Genomic DNA, 19,477 nt, shown 5'->3' with positions numbered 1-19,477 from the left:
ATAAGCTTTTCACCCAGAGTTATGCCGCGGAACGGCAGTCAAACCCGTGAATTCCCACTCGTGAACTCGTACTAGATCGATGGACTCCCAGTTACGAGTTCTGACGTAACATACAATATCAGCCCTAATGCATGCGGTGTTTATGCAAGTGGTACACGGTGGAAAAATAGAGCATAGGACAATATAACGTTGCAATCAAATTCATAATAATATAAAAATAATAATAATTCATAAATGTGCCCAGGCAGTTTGGCGTGACTTGCCTGGAACGCTACAAAGTCGTGAGTCGTGATTTTAAGTCGTGTTTAACGAGCTCAAAAACCTGCCTGGAACGCGTAGCATTAGATGCATGCTGCACATTTAATGTTATTATTAAATAAGGCCTATTATTACATTGCATTTAGTTTGAGAGCAAAGGAATGACAACATAACCTGTACATTAGGCCTATTTGATTTGTATTGCTTTTTACCTTCCCTCCAAAACTCGTTTTTTTTCTTTTTTTTAATTCAGGCAATTTTATATTTTGAAAAAATTAAATAAAGCAAAGCCGTTTGAACAGCGCTCTTCACTTATTATTTTATTTTACTTACAAAACAGTCTTCTTTTTAGCGTTTATTTTACAATAATAACCAATAGGATAGAACACAGGTGTGGTGTTTTAGCAGCTAATCTATTGGTGATTAATATAAATAAAATAAAGCTAAAACTCTGTTTTGTCAGTGTTCCATGGTCTCATAGCCTACTATGAGAAATAAAGTTTAATAAATGCAATACAATGCATCACAAATCCGTGGGAACGGATTGCTAAAGCGTGCGCACAGATTATAAATTTGTCGGTAAGGATTCAAAATCGGAGGGTAGGCTTCGGTTTACAAAATCTGAGCTCACGGATTGGAAATTCGTGGGTACGGTTTGATAATCCATGGGCACGATTTATATTTATTTATTTAACCGAGGGAACAGTTTAAGAACTCGTGAGTACAGTTTAAACTGAGGGAACGAATTGCAAAACCGTCCCCACGGATTAATTATTTTTCTTCTACAGGTGTCGTAAGGGGCTCCGTGTAAGCCCAATATCGTTTTGCTTAATAAACTTATTTGCTCTGTTTACATACTTTACTGACACCTATTGGTTATTTACTAGTACTACTGCCTTAACAATGACACTCCCAATGGATAAGATGAGGATAATTAAATAGCATTTAATAGGGCCGTGTAATGTATAAATAATGAATATCAAAAATAGTCTGATAGACTGTTTTATATACAACACATGACTTATTTTGGCATACAACAACCAATTTTTAACCAAAGACTAGGCTATGTAAAATGTGAATTAACTTTTATTAGTAACTTTGGTAAGTTTCAGATTTCAATTCATAAATAACATCGACAGAGGGGGGCCCAAAAAATGCAGCCTGCCTAGTGTAGTCTATTTATTTAATCCGGCTCCCTGGAGAGAATTGTGAAACAAAACCCATTCAAAAATGTGGGGGAGATTCACAAAGAGTGGACTGCAGCTGGAGTCAGTGCTTCAAGAACCACTACGCACAGACGTATGCAAGACATGGGTTTCAGCTGTCGCATTCCTTGTGTCAAGCCACTCTTCAACAACAGACATCGTCTGTTGGGGGGCTAAAGACAAAAGGGGGTCGTGGGGAGTTGCTAGACCACTTTTCTTTTTTGAAAGCCAGTTGCATTTTCAAAACAATTAACGGGCATGGATATTTGCGTGCATAGTCTTCGGTTAAACTACGTTGCTTTTAGAAGCGTTAATTCAGTTGTTGAATATCGTTTAATGTCTTTATTTAAGGATTATCAAAGTAAATTCTAACTCAAATTTGAGACTTGGCAGACTCTGCTTAAAAGACCCGCCCTCCTCACCGGACAGTTAAAAAGACCAATCAAACTAACAATGACATCAAGTATTACCCAATCACAAGTAGGAAAGGAGGCATCTTCATAAAATGCGTGTGGGATTATTTGCATGAGACGCTGCTTTAAAAAATGATAAAAAATACGGGACAAAACCCGTCCCGTATTGATTCAAAACGGGACGCGCAATTTCATTCTCAAATACGGGACGATTCCGTATTTTAAGGGATGGGTGGCAACCCTACTTACCGAACTACAACACAGCTCCCAAACTCTCCGTCTTCTCTCGTGCACTGCGTCTCTCTCTCTAACCTGCGATTGAGCTCCGCCTCCCGTGGTGACGTAGCATCTACACTGAACACTCTGATTGGTCAGAATCATCCGGGACTTAGTGGCAACTGAGCCTTTTGTAGAGTAGTATTTTTTCATGCTCCTTCTAAGATTCACTGAAATTAATTTTGACATTTTTTGTTTAAAAAATAATTGTTAAATTACAGAAAGATACCTGTAATTAAATTGAGCATGCTAAAGCACAAAGTAATCACACGCATCCCAGGTCTCAGCTACTATTACTTATATTTTGTATTACTGCACCTTTAAATCCCTTGTGGTGTAGAGCCAACGTCAGTGCTATAAAAAAAATCTCCAACAGATGAATGGTTTTATTGAGATGTTTTATATAACAGTATGACCTCCAAACACGCCAAAGCAAATGCAGTGCAGTGCTGTTAAACTTCCTTGGTCTAAAGACCAAAAGAAACGGAAACGTTTGAGGTTTCTTGTTCTACAAAACGTAAGTGACCAAGCTAGTTTTTAATCAACAGCAACTCTTTGAGTATATGCACACAGTAAGTTATTTACCCAGTGTTTATCTTCCAGCAAAAGGTTTCTCAAAGGCAATGAATCGAACACTGTATTTTAATTGTTTATTCGGTGTTTATTTGTTCCGCCTTGACAGCTGTTGTTATAGTTTAAAGGCTGCGTTAAGAATGTAATGTTGGTAGTGTTTAATTGTGTTTTTAATGACTGAATATGTATATTAATGTCTTTATTTAAAATTGAAGTTAAAAATCCACTGAATCAAATTATTGGAATGATTAATATCAGCGACTCACTTAACGGTTTGAGTCTTTCTTTTATTATCGTGAGTGTTCGCCGCTCCTGTAGCAAATGCTTCTGCCCTGACAAAAACTTCTGGAAGTTCTTCCCAAAACTCCACCCACAGACAAGTGCGCAACTCGTTTTTGAGAAGAATACCCGCTACTTAAACCCCCCATTAAAAAAAAAACATTATTTTTATTTTCTTTTTCTTTTGGCACAGATGCAAAAAGCCAAAGTTAGAAAAGTCAGCACAGATACCCTAACTTCTAATTTACCTGAAGTGCAAAGAGAAGAGCTTTGTGCCTTGCTAGGGAATGTGGAACTGTCTCTTCTCTACAAAGCTTCAGTTCATGGATATCAAGCTTCTGCCTTTCACCAGCGATGCGACCGTCAGGGTCCCACTTTACTTGTAGCCTACAACCGTACAAGCTACATCTTTGGTGGATACACTAGTGTTGATTATGCTCAAATTGACCGGGAAATTACAGATGAGGAAGCTTTCCTGTTCAGCTTTAAAAGTGGAACCTCTAGCTACATCAAAATTAACAGCGGATATAATGCACGTTACGATGATGCTAAATGGCCCAACTTTGGCCAACAGTTGTACTTTTGCCACAACAACCAACCAGTTGTGTATCATCAAGGAGGGAATGCATTCAGCATCAATACCTCATCAATGTATGGGAATGACACTCAGCTGACTGAATGTGAGGTGTACAAAGTGGAACAGGGTAAGTCAATCATCAGCTTTATTACAATTTCTTGTATTTTACACAAAATAATCAACTTACTTAGTGTAATTAAAACATTCTTTCTTTGTTCGACAATTCCCAGAGCCTGAAGTCAGCATTGAGGAGAAACCATGGAGGAATGTTTTATGGACACAAGTATGTTTCTTCTTTATCTCTCTTTTGCTAATTTCCTGTGCTAATCTGAAATAATAAAACTGATCTGTGTTGTAGACGAAGAGCAGAGCTTATAGGATTGATCAGGAATCATAAACCCCTGATGAAGTCTGTGAGTCGAGTCAGAATCCTAATGATCGGTCCTGTAGGTGCTAGAAAATCCAGTTTCTTCAACTCCATCAACTCCATCTTCACTGGTCATGTGACTACTAAAGCCATGTCAGGATCAGCAGGCACTAGTCTAACTGTACAGGTGCAGGATTCAGCAGGACTTAAAATGTGGTTTTCGAACATAAAACAGCAAATGTTGCACAGTAATTTTTGTTTATTGGCAGTTTCGCACATATCCAGTGAATGATGGTCGTGAGGGAAAGCCATTGCCATTTGTGTTGTGTGACACCATGGGACTCGAGGAGCAATCAGGTGCAGGACTGGATATTGAGGACATCAGCAGCATTCTTTTAAGGTCACATACCAGACCGCTATAAAGTAAGTGCATAGATGCATGTTTTTTGGGTTTGGAAATGTATATGTATTAGTAAACTTTCTATTATTCTCAATTCAGTTCAACCCCATGGCACCATTTCAACCTGATGAGCAAAAGGCCTCCAAACCTGCATCTCTACAGGAGAAGATCCACTGTGTGGTGTACGTTATAGATGCCACCAAAATTTCCCTCATGTCTGACAAACTAGAGGAAAAACTTGCTTCCATACGCAGAAAAGTGAACACACTGGGTGAGTGAACATATTTACACTAATCTTGTGATTAGTACTAAGTAGGTTGTGCTAATATGTAGGTATGTAGGTGATGTACCTTAAAACGTACCTCAACAATTTCAGGCATCGCTCAGATCGTCTTGATGACCAAAGTAGATGAAGCATGTCCTCTAGTGGAGGAAAATCTTCAAAGCCTTTATGTCAGTTCCTACATCAAGTCAAAGGTGAGATGCGGTCACATGATCACATGGTCTGTTTCTACAGGACTCAGAGTGAGTGAGATGTTGTTTTGTCTGTGCAGGTTCAGGAGGTGAGCTCTCGGTTGGGTGTGCCGGTGTCTTGTGTGTTACCGGTGAAGAACTACAGTCAGGAGCTGGAGCTGGAGCTCAACTGTGACATCCTGCTGCTCACCGCTCTACAGCAGATGCTTCGCTTTGCAGATGACTATTTTGATGATATACGTCCTGTGGAGGGCAAAACTAAGTTTTCTCTTAGTTCTTGCAGCCTAGACAAGATTCAGAAAAAGTCAAAATAAAAGCTCTTCAAATAATTTACATAACATAATGAAATTATCACATTGGTCATTTTCTGTCATTTTGCTTTTATGCAGCAATATTCAGTACTTTTATACTTAAGGTCCAGCATTTCAGTGAGATGTTGTCATTGAGCAGAGTACACTTTTTTTCTTTCACTTTCATTCAATTTTGTATTTTTTTTTTTCTATCCAGCTTATTTTTCAAAGTGGAAGTAAGCTATTTTCTGGTAATGTGTTAGACTTAGGGAAATAATGCCAGTGGGAAATAACAAGAAGAATATCTAAGTGCAGTAAACAGTAAAATGGTCTGCACTACAAACCATTGTGTTCAGAATTAAGATAATACATTAAAATAATATGGTAAGACACACCAGCTTGCAATATCAAGCAGCAAAACGAGCTGTTTTGTACTGTTAAAAATAGCTGGACGCGGATAAGACCGAAAATCAGACACATTAAATTCATAAATGACTGCGCCCACACTTATGGCAAAAATAAGGTGGGTGGGTAGCCTCATGTAAATTCTTTACATTTGTTGATTTTTGGGCTCCTGTGACTTTATGCTCTGTAAGAGGACTTTGACTATTTTGTAAATTTGTTTTGGCAATGTCCGTATATTTTTTTTCAGGGTCATTTTTAGACAAAAATGTAGTACAATAATGCATATTTTGGTCTATAATTTCACTGAACTACGAAAAAGTATGCCTCTATAACATTTTTTTGTGAATTCTTCACTTTTGTAGTAATTTTCAGACTGCTGTCACGTTATGCTCTGTTGGACTCTTTGTAAAATGTTTTAGTAATAATAATAATGTCTATAAGATATTTTGAGACAAAATAATCAACCATTGATTCTGTTTGAATAGATAGACTAGCGCAGTTAAATATAATTTGCTAAACATCAAATAAACAATAGGCGTATAATAACAGTCTGTTATCCTGGTATTCAGTTTTAACTTGCAATTTTCAAGAAAATAGTGTGAACAGGTCAACGATATAAGTTTCAGAGCTACAACATTTCGCCTGGAGTTATGAGTTTCGTTTTCTAGGATGTGTCGTTTGATTGGAGGAAAGAGAGCAGCTTGACGTTACTCGAGGCTGTGGATGTAAAATACTAAAGCAGCGTTTTATTATTTCATCAGAGAGAAACGGGAATGCGAAAGGCAAAGGTAAGAAACATAAATGTTATGAAATTTATAAAAAGGAAAAAAAAATTGCGTACAAAATGCAATATTTATATAGGCTACAATAAATAAGAGCAGATTTTGCTTAGTTGCCGCACAGCATTTATAACCCTTGTCCCGCACGTCGCATATCAGTCTGTTTTTTTTTATTGTCATATTAAGAAACCGTACATACTTTTGCTTATTTTTTAAGAAAGTTTATTCTTTTTCAGTTGCCATGCAAAGGATGTGCGGACCTCATCAAGTGATCTAGCACCACCGACGGAAATTGTCGAGCACACACGGAAAAACACGATATTCTCCATTTATTTTAACCTGCTAAAAGACTCAGCGACTTTCAGACACGATTTTCTTCTTGTTTTAATAGTTCGTTTGAGGCTGTTTCTGTTACGTTATTTTATTGAGCAGAGCGCATTGTTGCACAAATCTCTTCTCTCGCAGAAGATTCCCTTACTCTCGCAAAACGGAAGGGCTTACACTTAAACATTGGCGTATATGGATGTAAATCAGCATTTACATAGCATAACAGCAGTAAATGTATCTGTCTCACAAGTGTCCCGCTTTGTCCCGCAAAATCACATCTACTGTCCCGCAACAGATCTATTGCCAGGTGGTCACCCTATTTTGCTTTAGTTTTTCAGTTTCGATTCCGGCTGATCCGTTTCGGTCAGTTCGTGTAGGGCTTTTCAGAAAACAAATCTTCTGACTGCTGGTGTCTATGTGTGTTTTACACTTAATTTAAATTCATATCCTTTTTTTCTTTTTTAGATGTATTCAGCTTTTGAGGCTCCCAGAACTTACAACGCTGCTCTCACATCTAATTTAACAGAAGAGCAAAGAAAGCAGCTCTGTGGTTTTCTGGGGAACCTGGAGCTAACTCTTCTCTACAAAGCTTCGGTTCATGGATATCAAGCTTCTGCCTTCCACCAGCGATGTGACAATCAGGGTCCCACCTTACTTGTAGCCTACAACCGTTCAGGTTACATCTTTGGTGGATACACTAGTGTAGATTATGCTCAAAGTGGGGAGCAAATCAGAGATGATCATGCTTTCCTGTTCAGTGTTCATGATGGCGGAGCCCCTCTCTGCATCAAAGTTAGAAGTGGATATTGTGCACGCTGTGATGATGCTGGAGTGCCCAACTTTGGTGAACAATTGTACTTTTGCTACAACAACCATCCACTTGTGAAAAATGTATATAAGTTTAGGTCGGAAGCATTCGATTTTAATCCTAACACACTATATAGGGATGACACTTGGCTGAGTGAATGTGAGGTGTACAAAGTTGAACAGAGTAGGTCAATTATCAGAAAAACTTAATTACGTACAGTAAAAATTATATTATAGGCTAACTTAAAAAAAAAAATCATTAATGTAATGTCAATTTTTTACCCAAACAGGAAGTACTCTGTTAGACCATCAGGTCACTGCAGAGGAGAAGCCGTGGAGGAATATTCTGTGGACAGCTGAGTATGTTTTCCTGTTGCTGAATTCATTCAATAATAAGACAGTTTAAGTTTGATCTACTCTTTTGTAGGCAAAGAGCACAGCTCATGGAAATGATCAGGAATTTTAAACCCCTGGTGAAGTCTGTGAGTCGAGTCAGAATCCTGATGATCGGTCCTGTAGGTGCTGGAAAATCCAGTTTCTTCAACTCCATCAACTCCATCTTCATGGGTCACGTGACCAGCAAAGCCATGTCAGGATCTGCAGGCACTAGTCTCACCACACAGGTACAGATTCAGTAAGGTTCCTTCAAGAGCTCAAGGAACACCTCTTGATGACTTCAGGTCTTGATGTGATTCTCTTCTTGGTTGGTAGTTTCGCACATATCCAGTGAAAGACGGTCGTGATGGAAGGCTGTTGCCATTTGTGTTGTGTGACACCATGGGACTCGAGGAGCAATCAGGTGCAGGACTGGATATTGAGGACATCAGCAGCATTCTTCAAGGTCACGTACCAGACCGCTATACAGTAAGTGCACTCATCTCCAAAATGAATGAAGTTTAAAATATAAACCGAAGATTATGATTAAAGCAGTTTTTTATATACGTAATCCTTGTGATTCAGTTCAACCCCACAGAACCATTTTGTCCTGATGAGCAAAATACCTCCAGACCTGCATCTCTACAGGAGAAGATCCACTGTGTGGTGTACGTGATAGATGGCACCAAAATCTCCCTCATGTCGGACAAACTACAGGAAAAACTTGCTTCCATACGCAGAAAAGTGAACTCAATGCGTAAGTATGCTGTTATATCAAAAATAACTATAATCTATTGACGAACCAACTCTTGTCTTATGGGAAATGATCAATGACTAGCAAAAAGATTTTTTTTTTTTTTACAATTTCAGGCATTCCCCAGGTGGTTTTGATGACCAAAGTAGATGAAGCCTGTCATCTAGTGGAGAAGGACCTTCAAAACGTCTATCTCAGTTCCTACATCAAGTCAAAGGTGAGATGTGGTCACATGATCACATGGTCTGTTTCTACAGGACTTATGCTGCCTTCATGTGCTATCGTAATTATGGTAAATACCAAAATCCGACATCGAAATTGCACATGAACACCCACTCACGTTGTAATTTCCACTGGAAAGCTCGAAAATTTTTATGATACCCGAGTTGCCGAGATGGGATAAACTTTGACCTTTCAACATGGCGGACAGTAACGAAACCATAATGAATGGTAAACATTGCATGATGTTAAAAGTAAAAAAACTTATATAGGCTATATAAAATATATATAGGCTTATATAAAAACGTATATATAGGCTAGCTAAAATAACCATTAGTAAGTATTGTCTTTAAAACAACTCTACTATTCATGATCAATAAGATACAGCCTATAATTTACCGTTTGCGTTTTGATGCATCCTGTAGCAGATGCATTAGGGAGTTTATAACCGTTTTTAAACTTTTACCTAAGTAGCATGTGAGGACAAATTCCGAGTTCGCCATGTTTCTCTTCACTACGACAACAAAAGCACCTGAATACGACACACTGGTAATTTCCACTTCACAAGTGGAAAGCATCATCTTTTCCATATCACATGAAGGCAGCATCAGAGTGAGTGAGATGATGTTTTGTCTGTGCAGGTTCAGGAGGTGAGCTCTCGGTTGGGTGTGCCGGTGTCTTGTGTGTTACCGGTGAAGAACAGTCAGGAGCTGGAGCTCAACTGTGACGTCCTGCTTCTCACCGCTCTACAGCAGATGCTCAACTTTGCAGACGACTATCTGGATGATGTTGCTCCTATGTAGGACAATTTATCAAAGTGCAACTAGTACAGCTTTATCTCCTTTTGTAGCTGATTTAACATATCTTTGTGTGGAATGTACTTTATATATGCTATATTTACTTTTTAATCTACTGTTTGTGGGATATACTACATATTACATATATATCACTACATAAGACATCTTAAAAGTGTTATTCTGTTCTGTTTGTCCATTCTAGCACTTCATATCATATCCATTCAATAAAAGGAAATGCAAACAAAGATCTTTCTTATCACTGTAATAGTTGCTTGTTACATTCTATCTGCTGGTGCTGGATCTTGTGTATGTACAGTGTTGCTCAATTATCTGCATATTTTTTTAAACACTTTACAGAAACCTAATCACAGAATCGAATAAGCTGGAAAAACACATTGACAAATGTACTACTGTCTCTGGCAGCTGATTTGATGCCTCACTGATTTATCAGGCTGGAACTGCAGGCCTGCAATGATGTCGGATAGACTTATGAGACAGGAAGTGAAGATAACATTGAATTCGGACGTGCCTTGATTAATTCCTACTTTGAAAAGCATCATTCCAAGGCAGCATTTCGGACGCAGTCACTAGGTGGCTACACTGTCTATTTTCCTGAGTTAGAGCAGTGATCGACACAAGTTCATTTATTTTTTATTTCACAGTGAAAGCGAAATGTGAACGGTAAGCTAGAGTCCACATAAATCAGAAATATAAAAGTATTTTACATTTTATTTAACTTAAGTAGTTGACAACTATATAAGAAAGTGCACACACAACGTGCTATCAATTTCAAACGTCAATTTACTAATGGCGTTTTGTCTTTTATTACGAGTTCCACTTTTAAAAACTCGGTAATTCTTTATATAAGTAGCCTAAACGTTTTACACAAATAAATTAACTTTAAAATAACCTGTAGTGTAAACTATGAGATGATAAGCTAAAATAATATGTGGCCTAATAAAACCTGTTTTATATTCACCTCATGCAAACCGCCTTGTTGATATAATATGGTCAGACAAATAGTACGCTTTACTATTTTTGTAACTCGTTATTTGACATTTTTTTATGGAATACATTTAGCATGGTTATCTGAGACAACCCCGTTTCACAATGGCATCGGTAAGTGAAAACCTGTGAATGATTTCAATATTCACCCCACAAAATGTCAGCACAGTGTAGTAAATCATTTTATTTTTATCTTTCAAAGATGCGCCAGTCTTTTGGATTCGGATCACAAGTGTCCATGGCTGCTCCCTTCACTTGTAAATTAACAGATGATAAAAGTAAATGGCTCCGTGCCTTGCTGGGGAGTGTGAAACTGTCTCTTCTTTACAAAGCTTCAGTTCATGGATATAAAGCTTCTGACTTCCACCAGCGATGTGACCATCAGGGTCCCACTTTACTGGTAGCCTACAGCCGTTCAGGCTACATCTTTGGTGGATACACTGTAGATTATGCTCAAAGTGGGGAAGCTTTCCTGTTCAGTTTTCAAGGCAAGATCCCTTTGAAGTGCAAAACAGCACCACAGCACAGAAGACCCCACCCCCTCCTGGTGACCAGGTGATGACTCTGTCCCCGGACAGTGTGAGGAGATCCCTCAGCAGGATCAACGTGCGCAAAGCTCCGGGTCCTGACAACATTCATGGTCGCGTACTGAGAGACTGTGCAGTGGAACTCACTGATGTCTTAACAGACATCTTTAACATCTCACTTTCCCAGGCTGTCGTCCCCACCTGTTTCAAAGCAACCACGATCATTCCGGTGCCAAAAAAGTCACCCCCCTCCTGCTTTAATGACTACCGTCCAGTTGCACTTACTCCCATCCTCATGAAGTGCTTTGAACGGCTAGTCATGCAGCACATTAAAACTGCTCTACCCTCCTCTCTGGACCCCTTCCAGTTTGCGTATCGGCCCAACCACTCGACCGATGATGCCATCTCCACTGCACTCCACTCAGCACTCACACATCTGGACAAAAAAGACTCATATGTCCGAATGCTGTTCATTGACTTCAGTTCAGCATTTAACACTATTATACCACAACATCTCTCTCAAAAACTGGTCCAGCTGGGGCTCAACACCTCAATGTGTAACTGGCTGTTGGATTTCCTCACAGAAAGACCACAAGCAGTACGGATCCAGCACCATCATTCTTAACACGGGGGCACCTCAGGGATGTGTGCTGAGCCCCCTCCTCTTCACTCTGCTGACCCACGACTGCACTCCGTCACACAGCTCCAACCTCTTCATTAAGTTTGCGGACGACACGACTGTGGTGGGTCTCATTAGGTCTCCTGCAATGCATCCTTCCAAAAAACCCTCCAACGCATAGTCACAGCAGCTGAGAGGATCATTGGTGTCCCTCTCTCCAGGACATCTATAGCACCCGTCTCACCAAAAAAGCCCTCTGCATAGCAGCAGATCCATCCCACCCTATGCAAAGCTTCTTCAGCCTGCTGCCATCAGGGAGGGTTTACATGTTTTATGGGGACATTCCATAGGCGTAATGGTTTTCATACTGTACAAACCGTACTTTCTATCGCCCTACACCTACCCTACACCTAAACCTAGCCCTCACAGGAGATTGTGCACACTTTTACTTCCTCAAAAAAACTCATTGTGCATGATTTATAAGCCTGTTTCCTCATGGGGACCTGAGAAATGTCCCCACAAGGTCAAAATCTACTGGTATTCCTATCCTTGTGGGGGACATTTGGTCCCCACAACGTGATGAATACCAGGTACACACACAAACACACACACTCTCACATACACAAACACACTCACCCACCGACCTGCACCAGTCACTTGTGTAGTTTGGTGCTCTGTTAACTACCTCTTACTACACACAGACTACCTCTAAAGACTTGTCTGCTATAACTGTCACTTTATTACACTTAGAAGCTCCTTTTGCACCTTATTCTTTTTGCATTTGCACTACTCTGTCCGGTTTGCACTGTTTGCACTGTGCCATGTGCCCTTACTTGTATATTGTTTTTGTTTTTTATATATTATATGTATAATTGTATTTATTAGTATTTTTTAATACTAATAATTCCTACCTTTTTTATTTAATGTTACGTGTATGCACCTAGGGTCTGAGAGTAACGCAATTTCAACTCTCTTTATGTCCGGTACATATAGCAGAATTGACAATAAAGTTGACTTTGACTTTGACTTTGACTGTGTGTGTCAAAATTAACAGTGGACATTATGTTATATTATATTATCTCGATGACACCAGAGGGCCCAACTTTGGTCAGCAGCTGTACTTTTGCTACAACAACCAACCAGTTGTGTTGAATCAAAAAGGGAATGCATTCAGTATTAATACGGTAACAATGTACGGAAACATAAACAAGCAATGGAGGAATGTTCTGTGGACAGCTAAGTATGTTTTGACTTATATAATGTTTTCCTTGCCCACTGTTGCTGTGATATCACAAAATTGTTGTGCTCTATGTTGTAGTCGAAGAGCACAGCTCATGGCATTGATCAGAAATCATAAACCCCTGGTGGTGTCTGTGAGTTGAGTCAGAATCCTAATGATCGGTCCTGTAGGTGCTGGAAAATCCAGTTTCTTCAACTCCATCAACTCCATCTTCATGGGTCACATGACCAGCAAAGCCATGTCAGGATCTGCAGGCACTAGTCTCACCACACAGGTACGAATTTCTGTGATGTCAGGGTCTTCATAATGGTTATCTCTTTTAGTTTCGCACATATCCAGTTGTTGACCATCATGAGAGAAGACTGTTGCCATTTGTGTTGTGTGACACCATGGGACTCGAGGAGCAATCAGGTGCAGGACTGAATATTGAGGACATCTGCTGCGTTCTTCAAGGTCACGTACCAGACCGCTATACAGTAAGATGGTTCACATATCTCCAAAATGGCTTTGACTATGATGATCAGTTTAATGTATAGCTGTTGTTCTTGATTTCTTTAAGTTCAACCCCATGGCACCGTTTCAATACAAGGAGCAATGGGTCTACAGACCTGCATCTCTACAAGAGAAGATCCACTGTGTGGTGTATGTGATAGACGCCACCAAAATCTCTCTCATGTCTGACAAACTACAGGAAAAACTTGCTTCCATACACAGAGGAGTAAACACGCTAAGTAAACTAATATTATACGACAACTCAATTTGTAAGTTGCTTTAGATAAAGCTATCTGCTAAATGAATGTAAAATGTTCTGGTAGGCATTGCTCAAATCGTTCTGATGACCAAAGTAGATGAAGCATGTCCTCTAGTGGAGAGGGACCTTAAAAACATCTATGCCAGTTCCTACATCAAGACAAAGGTGAGACGCGGTCACATGATCACATGGTCTATTTCTACAGGACTCAGAGTGAGTGAGATGTTGTTTTGTCTGTGCAGGTTCAGGAGGTGAGCTCTCGGTTAGGTGTGTCGATGTCTTGTGTGTTACCGGTGAAGAACAGTCAGGAGCTGGAGCTGGAGCTCAACTGTGACATCCTGCTGCTCTCTGCTCTACAACAGATGCTCAACTTTGCAAACGACTATCTGGATGATGTTGATCACATGGAGTATGACCACTTCCTATAAGTTGCTGCAGGCGGAAAGTTTTCTTTTGAAGCTGTTAAAAAAAAACACTAACGGTTTTTGTTCACTGAGTGCTAATGAGTGATTGCATGTATGATGCTCTGTTGTGGTGTATTTTTTGCTTCTATGTTAATTTTTTTTTACATTTTGTAAAATATAATTGTTAAATTACAGAAAGATATGAGTTATTAAATTGAGCATATGTCAAAGCAAAACGTGTCACAGCCATTCCTGGTCTTCTATTCCTCTATGTGTACAGCATTTTTGATGAGGGAAAAATTACTGGAAGTGCCTTTAAATACTTGGTTCAGTGTTGCTGTTGTAAACAAGACTCAAAGGGCTGAATACTTTATTATGTTATCTCGGCTAACAAGTCAAAGAAAATATACTGGCTGTGAGTCAAGACTTGGAGAGCAGTGTTAAACTAGAATGTAATTTGGCAAGTTCCCAGAAGTTCAAAGTTCACAACAGAAGAGCATTTCCGTTTTCGTTGAAAAGAACGAGTGTTCCATCTGGGAAACGTAAGCGACTACATAAATGTTTTTACTAGTTATAACACTATTTATATCTATGTACAAATAACTAAATTATACTAAATTTAAGTATCCCAAAGTATTTTATAGACAGCTACTGTTTGATTGTATGCATGTTCATAAATGTGCTTCATCTTAAATGATAGTATTTATCTGATGCAGGACCTTTATCTGATGTGTTTATCTTTCCACAAACTGTTATTGAATAGCAATGAATCGAACCATTTGTTTTTATTTGAAATTTTTCACTTTTTCAGTTTTTAATTTCAGTTTTGATTTCCACCGTGTGTGCATGTATAATAGCCAAAACTTGAATGTCTCCTGACAAAAACTGTTTATTTATTAGTGTTTCTACCCCTACACTTACCCCTATCCATCCGTTTCGTGCATTTACGTGAAAGGGGAAGGGGTGTCACGATTCTCTTTTAGTCGGTGGCGTAGTGGGAAGGGCCAGGTAGCCCTTCAAACGACTTTAAATAAAGGGGTATGGGAATTATCTCAGCATATACCTGCTACAGCGGCAACATGTGAGCATTTTAGCAGTAATAAAGATTTTAATGAAAAGTAATATTTTGTTTTATGTGTTTAATGCACACCAGTATAGGTGTGTGTATTGTAGGAGGTAGACGACGTATGATGACTTGTAACAATATGATAGTGGTGTCCCATTCCTTAAGGGAATATTGACACTGTTTCAAGGGGAAGGGGTATAAAATAACATTGGGATTGGGCTTTAAAAGTTGTATATGCGATTCAAAAATTATATTTGTGAATGAATTTTGCCATTTTTACAATTAGTTTCAAATAACTTTTTTTGGCACAGATGCAAAAAGCAAACTTTACAGAAGTCAGCATCACTTCTAATTTGACAGAAGAGAAAAAGAAGCAGCTCTGTGGCTTACTGGGGAATGTGGAACTGACTCTTCTCTACAAAGCTTCAGTTCATGGATATCAAGCTTCTGCCTTCCACCAGCGATGCGACCGTCAGGGTCCCACTTTACTAGTAGCCTACAACCATTCAGGCTACATCTTTGGTGGATACACTAGTGTAGATTATGCTCAAAGTGGGTAGTATATTACTGATCAGGACATATTCGTATTCAGATTTCAAGGCAATATCCCTGTGTGTATCAAAATTAACACTGGACATAATGCACGTCTCGATGACGCTGGAGGGCCCAACTTTGGTCAGCAGCTGTTCTTTTGCTACAACAACCGACCAGTTGTGTTAAATCAAGCAGGGAATGCATTCAGTATTAATACGGCAACAATGTACGGGAACGACACTCAACTGACTGAATGTGAGGTGTACAAAGTAGAAGAGAGTAAGTAAATATTCAGAAAGTATTTATTACCTCTTCCTGTATATTGTACACAGTCGAACTATTTAACAAATGTCAAACACAATGATAAAACAATATAACAAATATATTTTTTATAATTTTAAATTTTTTAACACTCTTCCCAGAACCTCAGGTCAGTGTTGTGGAGAAACAATGGAGAAATGTTCTGTGGACAGCTGAGTATGTTTCCACCATTTCCTGTTTTTGATATTTCTCTTTTGCTAATGCACTAAAATAATCTGATATTATAAAGTCTGGTTCTCCCTTCTAGTCGACTAGCACAGCTCATGGAAATGATCAGGAATCATAAACCCCTGATGAAGTCTGTGAGTCGAGTCAGAATCCTAATGATCGGTCCTGTAGGTGCTGGAAAATCCAGTTTCTTCAACTCCATCAACTCCATCTTCACCGGTCATGTGACTACTAAAGCCATGTCAGGATCAGCAGGCACTAGTCTAACTGTACAGGTACAAATTCAGCAGGACTTCAACACTTTATTCTGTTTGTAAAACAATTGTTCCACTATGATTTCTGTTTGTTGGTAGTTTCGCACATATCCAGTGAATGACGGTCGTGAGGGAAAGCCATTGCCATTTGTGTTGTGTGACACCATGGGACTCGAGGAGCAATCAGGTGCAGGACTGGATATTGAGGACATCAGCAGCATTCTTCAAGGTCACGTACCAGACCGTTATAAAGTAAGTGGATAGGTTCATGTTTTTGGGTTTCTAAATGTATATTTATCTGTAAAATTGATATTTCATTTCAATTATTCCCAATTCAGTTCAACCCAATGGCACCGTTTCAACCTGATGAGCAAAAGATGTCCAGACCTGCATCTCTACAGGAGAAGATCCACTGTGTGGTGTACGTGATAGATGCCACCAAAATCTCTCTCATGTCTGAAAAACTACAAGAAAAACTTGCTTCCATACGGAGAAAAGTGAACACACTGGGTGAGTGAACATATTTACACCAATCTTGTGATTAGTATAGGTTGTATATATGACGTGCCTTAAAAGTGCCACAACAATTTCAGGCATCGCTCAGATCGTCTTGATGACCAAAGTAGATGAAGCATGTCCTCTAGTGGAGGAAAATCTTCAAAACCTTTATGCCAGCTCCTACATCAAGTCAAAGGTGAGACGCGGTCACATGATCACATGGTCTGTTTCTACAGGACTCAGAGTGAGTGAGATGTTGTTTTGTCTGTGCAGGTTCAGGAGGTGAGCTCTCGGTTGGGTGTGCCGGTGTCTTGTGTGTTACCGGTGAAGAACTACAGTCAGGAGCTGGAGCTGGAGCTCAACTGTGACATCCTGCTGCTCACCGCTCTACAGCAGATGCTTCGCTTTGCAGATGACTATTTTGATGATATTCGTCCTGTGGAGGGCAACCCTAAATAATTTTTTCACAGTTCTGAGGCCAGATTCAGAAGAGGCCAAATCAAAAGCTCCTAGAATCATTTACATAACTTAATCACACATAGTGATTTTCTGTCATTTGCATTTATGCAGAAATTTTCAGTACTTTCCTTGTTGAAAAAAAAAAACCAGCATATGTTGTTTAGGTAAGTTTTGATGCTGGTTTAAGCTGGTCCTTTTGCTGGTTTATGCTGGTCCTCGACCAGCACATGACCAGCATAAACCAGCAAGGAACCAGTATAAATCAACTAAGGACCAGCTGAAATCAGCTTCAAAACATACTTTACCAGCATATGCAGATTTTTTCACCAGGGTTTATACTTTTGGTCAGGAATTTAATTGAACTACGGAAAAGTTTACTACTTATTTTTAAATATTATACACTTTTTTAAACTTTCACTCAATTTGTGTAATTTCTCTTTGCTTCTAGCCTATATTAAAGGATTGTGCATTCTTTTGTTGTGATTTTCAGGCTACTGTCACTTTATGTTCAGAGAAAAACAGTTTGACTATTTTTGTAAAATGCTTTTGGTAACATCTATTAGATATTCTGAGGCTAAATGTAGTACTTATTCTGTTTAAATAGTCTAGTTAAAGGAGTTAAAAATATAATTTGCTAAACAATAAATAAACAAAAGAGTCAAAATGTCTCCTAAGATCCCAGCAAACACAAAACGTTTTTACAACTTTCCACAACGTTGTATTTTGGTTGCAATTAGGTAATGTTGTAGTATAACGTTTTAATAACGTTTGTGAAACGTTTTTTTTTTTAATAAAAAATTAATGTAACCAAAATAAAACGTTTTAAAAACGTTGTAAAAAATACCAACCTGGAACGTTTTCTTAAAGTAGTCAAAAAAACCCCCGTAAATATCACGTTTGTCTACTACGAAAATAAAACCAGACCAAACTGCAACTTTCGGGGCACGTTTTATTCAGGTGTTAAAATAACGTAATATGCATGTTGGAATAAGACGTTTTAAAAAACGTTATTAAAAGTACCCAAATACAACCTTGCAAAAACTCTCTGTGTAAAAATATCAGTAAAATAACAATAACAGCAAGTCAGTGACTGAGTATCACAAGGACTTAAAGTCCCCCTGAAATTAAAATTAAAGTTTTTGGGCTTTTAGTATGAATATATTAGCCTTAAGATTATCTATAAGCTAGTGTGCTTCAAAACAAGGACAAAATTCGCTTTTACAAGATATGGTCATTCAAAACTTACGGTCTCTAGAGAAAGATTGCAGAAAGACTGAAAACGTAAAAATATGACAATTAGTATCTGGTTACGGTTGCTATTATTGTGTTTCTCACGTTATCTAATTCAGTGGTGTAGTCTAGTTTTTTGTAGTGAGTATACTGTGATTTTTCCCTCCCAGCCTTATATTTGACCCATCCCAGAGCAACACCCGAAACGCCATCACAATTAGTGCATACAGGATGCATCTATATGTAATTGAGAGCATTCTGAAACACTGCTTATGTGTTATCAACATGTTGATTTATTTTTTGCAAGTTTTATGAGCTGTCAATTTTAAACGCACATTTAGGGGTGCAAGTTGGAACTATTATTATTTTTCTTGCATCTGCAGAGCTGCCAACTTTTAAGTTGGAGTAAGAGTTCCCACAACAGAGTTGCCCTAGGGGGGTCCGGGGGCATGCTCCCCCGTAAGAAAATTTTGTACATTTTACAGTTAAACTCATCTATTTAGTGCACTTTGAGAATTCACAAGATCAATACAGTTTCAGTGTGCAAACTAAACAAAGAAAAAAGCTATTGAATCGACTTAATCTTGAGGTTTAAAGGGGACTCAATCCCATTTTTAGTTGTGATATGGTGTCTCAGTCTAAATTACTCTCATACTGGTATATTTAGTAAGCAAACAAATTAGAATATAATGATAATAATATATTATTATTCTTACGACAATAGTACTGGAAAACAATTGTGTAAAATAAATGAAAATGAGTATTTCTCATATCTTATTTTACCTTATTCTACAGTAGGGAAATTACACTTTTCTCTTAACTTCTT

General features: G+C 38.6%; 1 protein-coding gene and 3 pseudogenes across 1 annotated transcript; all 4 read left to right on the top strand.

Moving 5' to 3' along the window:
- The first annotated feature begins 3,197 nt into the window (after positions 1-3,197).
- Positions 3,198-5,136, top strand: LOC141338076 (interferon-induced protein 44-like; annotated as a pseudogene).
- A 1,154-nt stretch (positions 5,137-6,290) lies between these two features.
- Positions 6,291-9,581, top strand: LOC141339154 (interferon-induced protein 44-like). The gene is made up of 8 exons (XM_073844787.1): positions 6,291-6,323; positions 7,125-7,614; positions 7,736-7,790; positions 7,858-8,053; positions 8,142-8,294; positions 8,391-8,562; positions 8,676-8,776; positions 9,420-9,581. The coding sequence occupies exons 1-8, from the start codon at positions 6,291-6,293 to the stop codon at positions 9,579-9,581; spliced, it is 1,362 nt and encodes a 453-aa protein (XP_073700888.1).
- Positions 9,582-10,782: 1,201 nt separating this feature from the next.
- On the top strand, positions 10,783-14,145 carry LOC141338075 (interferon-induced protein 44-like; annotated as a pseudogene).
- A 1,353-nt stretch (positions 14,146-15,498) lies between these two features.
- On the top strand, positions 15,499-17,421 carry LOC141338074 (interferon-induced protein 44-like; annotated as a pseudogene).
- Positions 17,422-19,477: the final 2,056 nt, after the last annotated feature.

The sequence above is a fragment of the Garra rufa genome, chromosome 7, assembly GCF_049309525.1.
Source record: "Garra rufa chromosome 7, GarRuf1.0, whole genome shotgun sequence".
NCBI lineage: Eukaryota > Metazoa > Chordata > Actinopteri > Cypriniformes > Cyprinidae > Garra > Garra rufa.
Note: the sequence above shows the minus strand (reverse complement) of the source record. Positions and strands in the feature narration are given on the sequence as shown.

Excerpts from the sequence above, each read along its gene's own strand:
- LOC141339154 (XM_073844787.1), top strand. The coding sequence starts at position 6,291 with ATGCGAAAGGCAAAGGTAAGAAACATAAATGTT. Across the intron at positions 7,615-7,735 it reads GGTGTACAAAGTTGAACAGA|ACCATCAGGTCACTGCAGAG; the intron begins GTAGGTCAATTA and ends GTACTCTGTTAG. Across the intron at positions 8,563-8,675 it reads CAGAAAAGTGAACTCAATGC|GCATTCCCCAGGTGGTTTTG; the intron begins GTAAGTATGCTG and ends TTACAATTTCAG.